At 40.7% G+C, this 13,289-nt stretch overlaps 1 protein-coding gene across 1 annotated transcript; it reads left to right on the top strand.

The window, feature by feature from the left end:
* The first annotated feature begins 6,400 nt into the window (after positions 1-6,400).
* On the top strand, positions 6,401-13,259 carry LOC6039525 (V-type proton ATPase subunit E). Its single transcript, XM_001849074.2, has 6 exons — positions 6,401-6,550; positions 6,682-6,746; positions 10,567-10,779; positions 10,846-10,977; positions 11,033-11,227; positions 11,292-13,259. The coding sequence occupies exons 2-6, from the start codon at positions 6,714-6,716 to the stop codon at positions 11,397-11,399; spliced, it is 681 nt and encodes a 226-aa protein (XP_001849126.1). The 5' UTR covers positions 6,401-6,550; positions 6,682-6,713; the 3' UTR covers positions 11,400-13,259.
* The last annotated feature ends 30 nt before the right edge of the window (positions 13,260-13,289 follow it).

Raw genomic sequence — 13,289 nt, 5'->3', positions numbered from 1 at the left:
TTTTTAATTTTAAGATAGGACCTTTTTGAAAAAGAAAAAAAACAATCCAGCTTTTAAAGCGAAAATGGCGTTCGAATGGTGAACACCCGAAATGTCAAAATCACGCAGTGGTACCAACATTACGGTAAAAGTGTGCAATGACATGACAGCCACATTTTTTTTCTAATGTTGGTGCTACTGCGCGATTTCCCGTTGTGCAATGTTTCAGTGAGCGAGTTGTGGCGCTATAACCACGGCAAATAGTGTCCAGCTCGGTGTCCAGGGCATTTGTGGAAATACGATGTCCCATCCTCGAGGGTCCCGGAGCACCGAAACTTCTTAGCATGGTGGCTCCCAACGATAAATTGCCTAAACAAACAGGAACGTGAGCGAGGGATCCCCACGTTTCTTCCTCCCCTGTAGATTCAGAAATGTGTTGTTGTTTGAACATTCGTGCTCAAACTCAATCCACTTCAACGAATCATCTTTGCGGATAACTTTACGCAATTGGCCTGGCCGTTTTAACGTTTGTGATGTTTCAAAGCAATTTATTGCATTGGGGCACTGCAATTGTTAATAATGACAAGAGGATGCTAGGCGTTAATCAACCTAAGGCATCAACCTGGCTGCGCTAGGGTTAGATTAGATTAGATTAGATTAGATGTTGGTGCTACTGATGCGATTTTGGCATTTCGGACGTGCAATTTTGGCGTTCGGACGTGCGATTTTGACATTTCGGACGTTCAACATTCGAAAGCCATATTCGCTTAAAAACCTGGATAGATATAATCATCAACTCCGTAGTAACTTTTCAAAAGGGCTTAACCTTAAATGTAAAGAAACAGTCTACCCACTTGCTCTAGGGACAGTTCACGTTGAGTAAGAGTGGGATGGGCTCTAGAGATATACCTTCACGTATACCTATCGACTCAGAAACAAATTCTGAACTAATGTCTGTGGGGATGTGTGTTGACCTCGGTGTAGACCGTGGTGTAGACACGATTTTTTCCACACGGTTATCTCAGAACTGACTGAACCGATTTTGGCCGGATCCGCCTTATTCTGTTCCTTTTGGGGTCCCCTAAGACCCTATTAAATTTTATTTTGTTTAGTAAAGTATTTAAAAAGTTATGCCAAGAAAAAGATTTTTCGTAGATACAAAAAAGGGTGATTTTTTGCATAACCTCAAAAGGCCGGGTCTTTTTGTTTGCGTGCGAGAGTCGCGCCAGATGCGAAACGCCCGGTTGCCACATTGAAGCATGAGAGTCTGCATGTTTTCTGGAAAAGTCTATATCGGGTATATATTTTTTTCATAAACTTATTTTCATTTTTACTTTGTAAATGTAAGGAAGGCACCACCCACCTAAAGCGGTATATGCACTTCGGAAGAATCCGGTCAAGAAAAAAATCAAATGGGCAGCAGCGGCAGCGCAAGCAAGTCAGAGAGGGTGAAGAAACGCCCCAAGAAATCGCTCCCTCTCCTTTTTTCTGCTGTTCGTAAAGCGGTTTCTTGACCCCTTTCCTTCCGATCTGCATACTAGCCTTAATGGTGGATTAAGAAACGTTTTTTATCAGAACTTGCAGGTGAGCCAGAAATATTGAAGGTCTGCGAACCCTATCAAAAGAAATTGTTGATTTGTTAAACATGTTAAGGGGGAATGTTGCTATTTTTACTTAATGTATTGACTTCATGAATGTGAGGAAAACACCAACCACCTAAAGGTGAATTAAGTAACGTTTTTTTTTTTGGTTTAAATAGTTTGGAATACTTAACGACCCACAGAAAAAAATGCAGTAAAATTTACCCGGAAAATGGTCAATATTTCACTTTTATGAACATATCCCTATAAAATCCGAGTTTCGTGTTAACTATTTTGACAGCTGGGAAATTCCGCCTTACCTAATCTACATAAATACCTTGGGCAAATTCGGAGATTTTGGGCAATTTTGACATTTTGCGAAATCAAAGCGGGAGCTTTAGAGAAAAAGTCTGCAAAGAAAGGGCTGCAGTGGTGCCATTTTCCATACAGTACAGCCTCGTTTGTTTGACCGCGAATAATGATCTGTGTAAAATTTGACACAGATCGCCTGAAATATGTTTATAAAGCCCTGTTAACCTGTCACATAAAATACTAAATGAATTTCGTGACGAAAAAAAAGCATCATCAAAAAGACGTCATGTACATTTGCCGACGAATCGCAATTCGCAATTTTCAGTGTAAGAACGGGCCTTGACCGATCTTATGCACTAGGTTCCCGATGAACACGCACTGCCCTTACACCACAGACAACAGACGTTTGGGCTCGATTCTTCCCTTGTGTAAATCATTGCTACAGTTTTTTTAGTTGTGGCAATCCGTTTGTGGCGCTGCAGTCGCTTTGTCCTGACACATTGCCCGCTGTCAAAATATCGCTTTCCGCCAACTGTCATTTTCCATTTTGTTTGTTTTCAACGTTTGTAATCGTTTGTTCGGGATGAAAAGTTGATTTCGGCCGATTTCAACAAAATCTCTCGCGCTTGCAGCTGCTTGACAAATGTGAGGCAACCAAAGTGGCCAAAACTTGGTTCCTGAACCGATTTTAGCCCCGACGGATTGCCGATTGGAGTACGGCGTCGTTATTTGTGTTCCTTGTCAGCATGATTCGCAAAATGACCTCTATGGCGGGGCTACGCTTCTTGAACCTGGTGCCACTCATGGAAGAGGACGGGAAGGGGAAGGTGTGGGGGTGTTTGAGGATCGCTTGCACTGGAAATCCGATGGGGGAAACTGACGCGCTGGAGAGAACATTCAAGATTTAGGCCTTTGGTATGGCGATCAGGGTTCGCCGGAAGTGGCGGCACTTGAAGGTGGGGTGGGTTTTGAGGGCGTTGAAGAGGTTGGTGTCTTGGAGGTGAGGGTTGAAGTGATCGTGGTAGCTGGTTTGTCGGTTCCGGAGATAATCTTCGGAATGCGGTCGTTTGGGTCAAAACGTTTACGGGGTTGGCCGTGATAATAGCTCTTGCTGACGGCGCCGATGGCTTCCAGACTTTATCGGAACCAGTTCCGGATTGTCCAAGAAAGAGTAGTGCGGTGCCTGTGTGGACGCTCAGTCCTGTTTTTTCGTGTTATTTTCCGTCTCTTTTGTGTCGCTATTTGTGTACATGGGGTGATTGGTCATTATAATTAAATAATGGCATCAGTAGTGCGGTGCCTGTATGGACGCGCAGTCCTGTTTTTTCGTGTTATTTTCCGTCTCTTTTATGTCGCTGTTCGAGTGCATGGGGTGATTGGTCATTATAATTAAATAATGGCATCAGTAGTGCGGTGCCTGTGTGGACGCTCAGTCCTGTTTTTCGTGTTATTTTCCGTCTCTTTTGTGTCGCTATTTGTGTACATGGGGTGATTGGATTTCTTCTGATTCGTGTTGTTTTCATCTCTTTTGTGTCGTTGTTTGTGTGCATGGGGTGATTGGTCTTCTTCTTCTTCTTTTTTCTTTATTTTTGTTCGCGCGTTCGTTGGCCAATGAGTTTATTTTTGTTCTCTTTACATAGTTTTCGATAGAAACGATCCGAATTCTTTTTTTCGAGACAAGCAAGTCGTATTGCTGGATTAAGTCCTTTCTATATCATCGATGATCGGAAGGCACGCCGACGAATATGTTTTAAGGCTTATGATATAAAATCATTTTAATGAATAAAGCCCTTCTTACATCACCGTTGATCGGAAGGCACGCCGACGAAGAATTTCTGGAGGATCGCGGTCGAATTAATACTATATTTAAAATTCTAGATAGCTATCTTTCGGATTCGATTGTGAGTAGCGGGACTTCGCGGTTACTATGCAACGTATTTTTGGAGTCTTTTTATATTTTAAATTTATAAGTCCTTCTTTTATCATCGTTGATAGGAAGGCACGCCGCCGGTTAAGTTCGTTTAAGTTATTTTTTAATTTCATTACAATCGGTTACGTGGTGTCCTGTTTTCTTTTCGTTTATATTCGTTGATCGTAATAATTTATTCCAACTGGCAGCTTTAGTATTAACTCATCTACTATTTTTGACATTTGCTCGCGTTATCTTAATTGTACCAACAGTAAAAATATACTGATAAGTCCAGCCCATAGCACTACCGCTCGGTTGGCACGCGTTCGATTAAAACAAACTTTTAAATAATCAATTATTTATCTTTCCGCAGCCGGCTGCTTAAGATTTAAAATTTCAACCGATAAACAAAATGCTCATGGTCACATCACTGCCACTCGTGAATCCTGACCTCATACCCATCTACTAACCCCTCAAAACTCATGTGATACTTTGTCGGAGAAGCAGTCGATTGGGCGGTCTCTATCACTCAAGTATCGGACTAACATTCCCATCCACTTCCCCGTGACCCTACCACTGGTCGTGGCCGGCGCCGGTATTGATCAGCATGATAGGGGCCTTTGAGAAGTTGCGAAGCGAGGAAAGATAGCACCCACTTATCTTCCACGGCTCGTGGATGTAACTTCTGGAGGTCCTGGTCAATAACGGAGTAGCAACTGCGGGTGGGCACCTATGCTTATGCTTATGCTTATGCTTATGCTTACCAGTTCCGGATTGTCCAAGAAACGCTTGCCCATCCTCCCGATTTTCACCGGGTCTCCTCCTCCTTTTCGCTCTCCTCTGTTGGTTTTGTTTATAAACACAACCAGCAAGAATTTGACAGCCTCAAGCGCGGCCTTGGTTGCTGTGTTTATAAAAGCATCAAACTAGACTATTTTTTTAATATCGATAATTACATGAAAAAAAACATCTATGTGCTCGTAAATCGTGTTAAGTAACAATTAAAGTAGATTTACTATAGCATAAAAACATAATCTTTACCTGTTTACATTTTTTTCGAAAAATTGAAATAATATATTTTTAAAATATTTCTAGGTGATGCATTTTCAAACACACCTTCTCAGAAAACCATCATGGCTGCTTTAGAGAGTGGCAATAGGCTAACAGATGGCGCTAGTAGATAAGCTGGATGCGGCTGCCATGTTTTTACACACGATTTTCAAATTATTTTGTTCTAGCCGCTACGTCTGTTGTCTGTGCTTACACCTACATCTCACCCTTGCTCTGAGTCAGTACGAGCAACACGCTAGAACACGCTTTGAGTGTTCGTGCCAGGCATGCACACCTTCTTTTCCGGTTACGCATTTTAACTCGGCCGGGGGTGGTACATTACGTAGGGTTTGATGCAAGTATAAGCGCCTAACCATTTATAGTGTGCCTATTAGCTTTCATTAAAGCAAAACCTGTTATATTTTTAGTTTGAATTCAAAAACTAATTGTTATTTACTGTGTATTGTTTTCTCCTGAAATCTTCCCTATTGTTGAGTCGTGTTAATCTGTTGCTATTTCTTCTGTCGCGGTGTTTTGTTACAATATTTTGGTCCTAAGCATTTTAGAAAAGTTTTTCAAAAGTACAATAGTAATATTTGTGTTAATCCTCTAATCATTCCATAAATTGAGTAAAATAGAGTGGAAAAGCGTTGAGAAATAAGAGAATCAAATGAGTAAAATCGAAATCAAATCGAGGATAGTAAACAGAAGCCGCGTAAGAAAATCAGTGAAACAAAATAAACAGAAGATAGGTGGTAGCTGAGAATGAAGATAAGAGAAACCCCTTTGTGCGATGTTTCAGGCACAGCCACAGCAGTTGACTCAACATACTGCGAATCAAAACAATACCGTCTACAATCTACAATTACTTCCCTTTCCCACATTGACGCGCCCCTTTCTTCTAGCCGTCTCGACTCTGACCCTCGCTGGTCAAAGGTTTACGAGTCGTTTCCACAGGCCACCAGCTAGGTTACACTTTGTCATCATGATGACTAAACCAAGCCAACGTGGAGGTAAGAAAATAGGACACTTGCAAGGAACCAGAGCCATGCTGTTTTGTCCAAACAGCACTACGGATGTAGTTGGGCTCCTTCCGGGATGTTCCTCGCCTGGGTGTTGTCAACCGACGAGTATCATCAGTATCATACACCCTTGGCCTGCATGTACATTTGCCGACGAATCGTAACAAAATCTCCACTTGCAAAAGGTGCCATGTACAAACCACAAGGCTAATATTCACTTTTGGCAAAAAGAGTTATTAGCACCAGATGGTAGAGGATATTTCAACGCGTCTTGACTTGAATTTCACTTAAATAGTGTTTAGATTTGGCTGCCGATGCAAAAAACCAAACGGCTAATATGCCACTCTTATGGGAAATTGCCTTGGCGGAGATTTGGTGACACTTAATCTGGCATAATAACCGAATTTTCAGTTATGGGCAGTATTCTATGCGAGATTCTATGCCATAATGCTGAATCTCAATGCGTGATAATCGTACTAATGGGGTTGCAGTGTGTTCATAAAATGCCTGTAGTTTACGCAAAATTCTGTAACTTGAAAAAGCTTTCGTGGCTGACAGAACGTCCGTCAAAAAATCTCTCTCGTATTTTTTACCTTTGATCATGTGAGAAGTTGCTCATTTTAGTAGTGGAACAGAACAGCCGACGTACGGAGCAGCACCAGCAGCAGCAGCCAGTCCCGTGTACTTCTTTTTCTCCGGTAAAGTATCTGCAACCTGCTCCGGTGTTCCGGATTGTGGTCCACACACTGTGCAAATTCCTCCGCAAGCAGTGGCAATTCGACTTTTTGAAGTTGTTTTAACTCGTTCTTTTTTCGCTACTTTTCCTCAGGTGAACCCAGTCCGTACCAACCCGCTGCCAAAATGGCCCTGAGCGACGCAGATGTCCAGAAGCAGGTGAGTGGCCACTTCCCCCGACTCCGGGGCAGCCTTGTTGCGTAACAGTTTGCCCACCCGGGAGGGGAACCGTTTGCGGTGGATTAATTCGTGGAAAAGATTCCTCCTTCTTGGATGGGACGATGAAAATTTTTCGTCGTAAGCGTTACGGATGGTGGGGTGGCCTTCCCCGGGGGGGCGGGAGCCACACATAAAATAAATCTAGATCTCTTCCCGACATGGTTCCCGGTCGAATTCCAGAGGATCCCCAGTCGACGGAACAGTTCAGAAGGCAGATTTCCTGCTGCTTCGTGGTCACGGGACCTGTCATGTGAAGTGACATCGCGCAAGCAAACACGACGATCTCCGTTGACCGTGTGTGTGGCTGGTGTTTGTGTGTCTGTGTGTTTGCGCAAGAAAACGAGATAAAAAGTGAAAAGAGCAAGAAAAAAAAAAGTTTTGCATCGACGAAAAATTTTGCTCGTTTTGCGCAAATGCAAAGTGCGATGCTTCGTGTTGGAAAATTAAATGGATGTTATCAGCGAATTATCACAATTTCAAGTGATTCAAAGCTAGAAAATATCGCCCAAAACCGATTATGTACGGCCGTGATAGCAAAAGTCCAAAAAAGAGAGTCACATGACCACTAGCATCGCCATCAGCAGGGAAGGGCGGCAGCACCAGCCGTGGTGTTATGTGATCGGTGCTGATGGTCTGTACTGTGGTGGTATTAATAAGTGCGTTTCCAATGCACGTTTGTTGTGATTGTAATCATGATTTTGTGAAGTTTGAATTCAAATTTCTAATATATTTGAAATGCAAACAGTACTCTAAAATTCATTTTTTATTGGTTTGTAGAGCTATCAATCTGTCACTAAAATCAAGAACTAAAGATGAATTCAACCTGTTTTTTTTTACAATTTCATCCACATTAAGAAAATCTTTAAAAATCATATCTTGCCGAATGTTTCACTGATTTGGACCGCTTGCCTACCAAAAGATTCGTTCCGAGTTTTTAAAATATCGGAATTGGATGGATTCCTTCAAAAATATGATTAAAATATTTGTAAAAACAGTAAACGTTTTAAAATGATAAATGTAAACATGTTAAACCCAAAAATATTAGAAGTTAAAATTTGAAATGAAGGTGTTTTTTGCGATCATTTTTGTAAAAATAACATATCTTGTGTAGATCAAGAGCTAGGAATTTGGCACCTTTGACAAACTCACGTGAAATTTTCTTCTCTACAGCTTTGCCCAAGACACCAAAGCCCTAAAACGTCATCCAACAAAGTCAGATTTTGGTTGGCACCCTGGAAGATCGTTACCTTGTATGTCAATAACTTCAGAAGATAGACCCTAATCAAGTAAGACAACTCTTCCGAAGACACCATTTGGCTAGATCGTGAAATAAAAATCGTGAATCGTGAAATAATTGAACTACGTTCATTTGACAAAGTCAATCTAAAATTCTAAATAGTGACGAACTACTGTCCCTTTTTACACGTCGCTCACGCACACTACTAAAGTACAAACAAACAAACCTTTTGACAGTTTGCCTGCATTCATTTGCAGAAACGTTAGCCGGCATACGATTGGCATTGTTTAGGAGTTTGGCAAACTGTCAAACCCAAAAAAATGCGATTTTTTTGTTTTCCAACCCCCCTGACTACGCCACTGAGTTTGAAGCTGTTCCCTTAAAAAGATCCTTTTTCAAAATTTGTCGATTTTAGCTATTAAAAAGCTTTTTTTGGCAAAAGTTTTGAAGAAAACGTGCTTGTTCGCTCTTTTTTGTGTTTAAAAAATAATAATCAGTATAATAGTACTTGTTCGGTAACTGGGCTGAGAGCGCGTAGATCAGTCATCTAACTGGGCTGAACGAAAAATAACGAGGGGACCACCGGCGCATTATATTTTCGTCATAAAATATAAAAATAAATATTACTCGAATTTATTTACCGTGCTTACTTTATATATTTCTTTAATTGTGACTTAAAATTAAAAAAAAGCTTGAAAAAAGTTTATTTTTTATTTTTTGAGCAGACTTTTGGCATCCATTAACCCCTCGGTAATTTCGGTTTGTTTTGGTTTTTTGACGTTTATCTGCTTTTTAGCTGGGCTACGGCTCAGTTATCGAGCGCCCAGTTACATAATAAAATCTAAAAACTCGAAAAATTTAAAAATTAGAGACTAAGTAAATTAAAAATTTAGAACTATAATCAATTTTGGATCTATTATTGCTGTTGATAAGTTTAGAAATTTTAGCTACAACTATTTAGAAATTCAAAAACAAAAATATTCAAAAAAATAAAATTTATTAGTTCAAATTTCACAAATTAATATACTGAAGATTAGATTTTAAAATTCTAAAGCTTAAAATTCAGAAATTTTTAAAGTAAAAAAATGTAAGATGAAGACATTTTAAATTCAAAAATTTAAAAATTTAGGGACTTGAACTTTTTTTAATTCAGTTCCGTCCCGTTTTTAACAACACGATTTTTTCAATCATTTTTGCTTACCAAAAAAACAACGTTATTTTTTTTATATTGTGAATCGAAATCTTTTTTTCACAAAAATTTGTCTAAGATAGTGGCAAAAATGGCAGCATTAAAGAATTTTTGGATTTTTATAATTGAGGAATTTAAAATTAAAAAAAAGTTTGTTAGAGTTTTAGAACATTTTTATTTCAAAATTTTAGTACAGTCCAGACTCGATTATCCGAAGCCTCGATTATCCGAAGGGAGACGTCGGATACAAATATCGAATGCGGCACTAGAGTTTCAGTTCCAAGATGGCGGCGAAACTCGTGCGGAACTAGCTAAACTAAAAAAAAACACTTTGACAGCTCTGAGTGCGGCACTCAGTGCGGAACTAGCCCTCAAACGAACGTACCATGAGCAATCGATTCCAGAAGAGAAAAGATCACCAGTTGTGTTGGTCCTAGCCGGGATTTGAACCCCGATCTACCGCTTACGAGGCGGAAGCGTTACCACTGGGCTACGTAACTCGGTCAGTAAAAAATAAAAAAATGCATTTTTTCTATTTTTCATCATCGCCATTTTGGCCGCCATCTTGAATTTAAAACCAGTAGTTTAAGGGTCATACCAACCCGGGAGCATGTTGACAGCTCCCATACAAACTGAGCGTACCCCTTTTTGTGGGCCCAGTGGGCCTAAGATGGCGGCCTTCGTTATTATCTAGCCACACTTTTGAAAATATCGAATAGTTGAAATAAATATAATTTTAGCCTTGTTTCGGTTTAAAACGACAAAATAAGCAGTCTGGAACTTGTTTAAAGATACACCACATTGAAATATTAGTCTAGAACAGATGAAGTGAGCGTGCCGCGAAAGCCGTCACGAAAAAAAAGGTTTTCTGTGTAAATTTCGAATTGCGTATTTAATGGGGGGCGGACTCCGAGTAGGCCCACTGGCCATCTGTCGGTGTATACGCGCAACTCACGAAAACTGTCATCTAAGGGTCAGGCTGGGTCATACAAAAGCTGAACAATCAAAAATAAGAAAAATATTTGTTTTTTTTTTGTGATTTCATTAACCGAAGTCTTGATTATTTTTTTCAAGGCCTTCAAATAATGCGAGTCTAGACTGTATTTTAGATTTTTTTGGGTCTAAATTGTTTTAAAATTTGAGAATTTTAGAACTTTTGAAACTTTGTTCTAAAATTTTTGAATTTTTAATAATTATAGACCTATTTCTGAAGAGGTTTTTATTTATTTTTTGGCGATTGCAAAAAACACCCTTTGATTAAGATTTTTCAGTGGTAGAAATACCAGATTAATCCAAAATGCCTCCCTTTTATACGCCCCCTTTCCGCCCCACAGATCAAGCACATGATGGCCTTCATCGAGCAGGAGGCCAACGAGAAGGCGGAGGAGATCGACGCCAAGGCCGAGGAGGAGTTCAACATCGAGAAGGGCCGCCTGGTGCAGCAGCAGCGCCTCAAGATCATGGAGTACTACGAGAAGAAGGAGAAGCAGGTCGAGCTGCAGAAGAAGATCCAGTCCTCGAACATGCTGAACCAGGCCCGTTTGAAGGTGGGTTGGTCTTAGATTCTCTCGGGGGGTGGTAAATACTGACACGATTCGTTGCTGCTTCTGTAGGTGCTGAAGGTGCGCGAAGATCACGTCGCCAGCGTGCTGGAGGAGTGCAGACGTCGGCTGGGCGAGGTCACCCGCGATCCGTCCCGCTACAGCGAGGTCCTGCTGGCGCTCATCACCCAGGGCTTGCTGCAGGTAAGATACTGAAGGTGGCGCTATCTTGCGTGGAGTTGAACTAGATTTTTTGTAGCTCATCGAGCCCAACGTGGTGGTGCGCGGTCGCCAGGCCGATGCCCAGCTCATCCAGAACGTGCTGCCGGCCGCCGTCCAGAACTACAAGGAGTCGTCCGGCAAGGACGTCGTCGTCACGCTGGACACGGACCACTATCTGCCCGAGGGTTGCACCGGCGGAGTCGACATGATCACGCAGTCCGGACGAATTAAGGTAATTGGGAGTGAATATGGTCGATGAAGGGCAGAATGTTTATAAGTTTTGATGTCTTGGGCAGATCTCCAACACCCTGGAGTCCCGACTGGAGCTGATCGCGATGCAGCTGATCCCCGCGATCCGTAACGCCCTGTTCGGTCGCAACATCAACCGCAAGTTCACCGACTAAGCAGCTCGTTTTTCATCACATACACAGTACAGTTTTTTTCCGCAAAATATTTCGTCATTTTTCCTGTTCAAAATTTTTATCCTTTAAAAAATTCAAGTTTATGCTATCGCAAACGGAAAATGGTACATACACCTACACAGACACACGCAACTTACAAGCAAAAAAAACCCCCATTAATGTTAAAGGCGCGCGGACCTCCGGTGGCCACGGCCGGAAATTCGGAAAAGACACGCTCGCGCGTCCAGTCGTCACTACTCAAAACCCCCCAAAGCCGTTCTGACTGTTGAAGCGCGCCGCCCGAAACGCCATCCACCATCCGGGGCCGTGCCGTGTCGTGCGTTTCTTGGCCGGAACATGGTCACCGTTGGCGCCGTGGCGTTCCCTTATTTCTACTCTAGGTTTGTTATTCTTACTTAGTTTGTAAGCGCAAATGTTTTTTTTTAGTTTTCAGATGCATGATTTATTAGGATTAAACAATGGCAAAACGTTAATTATTCAAATATATAAAATATTTTTTTGTTAGTTTCGTTAAGGTTAAGGCAACGTTGTTTGGACAAACACTAACCTACTTTCGTAAAAGCGCGGAATAAAAACATTCCTTCGTTTAAAGTTAAAAAAAACTATTTGGCACCTCGTGTAGAGAGAGAGCACCACACTACTAACCCCCCCACCAGAAAAAAAATAATAATCTTGATTTCTTTATTGCACCACACAAGCTAGAAAAAATCTCGGTTTGATTAGGCTTTCGATCGTCTCTAGTTGTTACCCACGAAAAAAAGAGGAAAATTTATTGAATTCAAGTCATTTCGGTAGACCCTGCTTGAGAAACTCAAAAAAACCAAACCTATTTCATTCGCCACAGCATCTTGCTTCGCTTACACCGGATTTCGGTTAAAAAAAATTCGCTGCACGTCGAAGCAATGGCGTTTGGAGTTTGGCGAGGAAAGCGAATATTCTCTGCACCGAAAAAACATCTTGGTGAAGCAGATTCCACCAAAAAAAAGTGTGTGTCGTTGAATCATCATTGAACAAGTATCGGTGGATGTGTTGCAAATAACAAAAAAAGGGTACAGAAAAGCACAAAATCGCGAAAAAAAATAATGTGTGGCAAAAGTTCTCAATCAAACCGACGCGTCCTCGCCGAGGAAGAGTGTTGAAAAATAAAGAAATCAGTATTGCTTCTAACCTTTTGTTTTTTTTTTTGACTTTCCGTTCAATCAACACAAGTTTTAATCATGAAATAACTAGACTTAATCGTACGAATGCTAGTAAAAAACAAACAAGTATATAAAAATAATATTATTAAAATATATAAATAGATATTGTTGTAATCGTAATAAATATAAATAATAGTTAAAGAAACAGATACTTTAATCTAAAACGAAAAAAAAGATCAATAATACATCATAAAAATACAAACAAGCAAAAAACACCTAAGCTTGACAACATCAAAGCTGCAGTTTGGGAGATGCTTTTCGTGAAAAAAGATGTCAAAGTAGAATGGACCACCTAAAACAAGCAAATCCGTTAAATTCGCGAATTATACTTTGAATAGTCGAAATCATTGAAATAGACAACCAACAACAAATCACCTTAGGCGTTAGTTGTACAATTTGTGAGCAAACATACAAAAAAAAAACAGGCACACTTACACAACACATGCACGGGTCACACAATTTCATCAAACAGAAAAAAAACTACAAAACAAAACAAACTATTTAATGGAGCTATTGTATGTGGAGATTGAAACCAGCTGTGTAAAAGTATATAAACAGGACAAAATCATTAAATAAAACAAAAAAAACTCAAAAAAAAACAAGTGGTATGGGATGAAGAACCGATCCTGTAGGGCAGAAGAAATGCACGCGTGTTGTTGTGGTTAGAACAAAC

Source organism: Culex quinquefasciatus, chromosome 3, assembly GCF_015732765.1.
Source record: "Culex quinquefasciatus strain JHB chromosome 3, VPISU_Cqui_1.0_pri_paternal, whole genome shotgun sequence".
Lineage (NCBI taxonomy): Eukaryota > Metazoa > Arthropoda > Insecta > Diptera > Culicidae > Culex > Culex quinquefasciatus.
The sequence above is the reverse complement of the archived record's forward strand: the minus strand, read 5'-3'. Positions and strand labels throughout refer to the sequence as shown.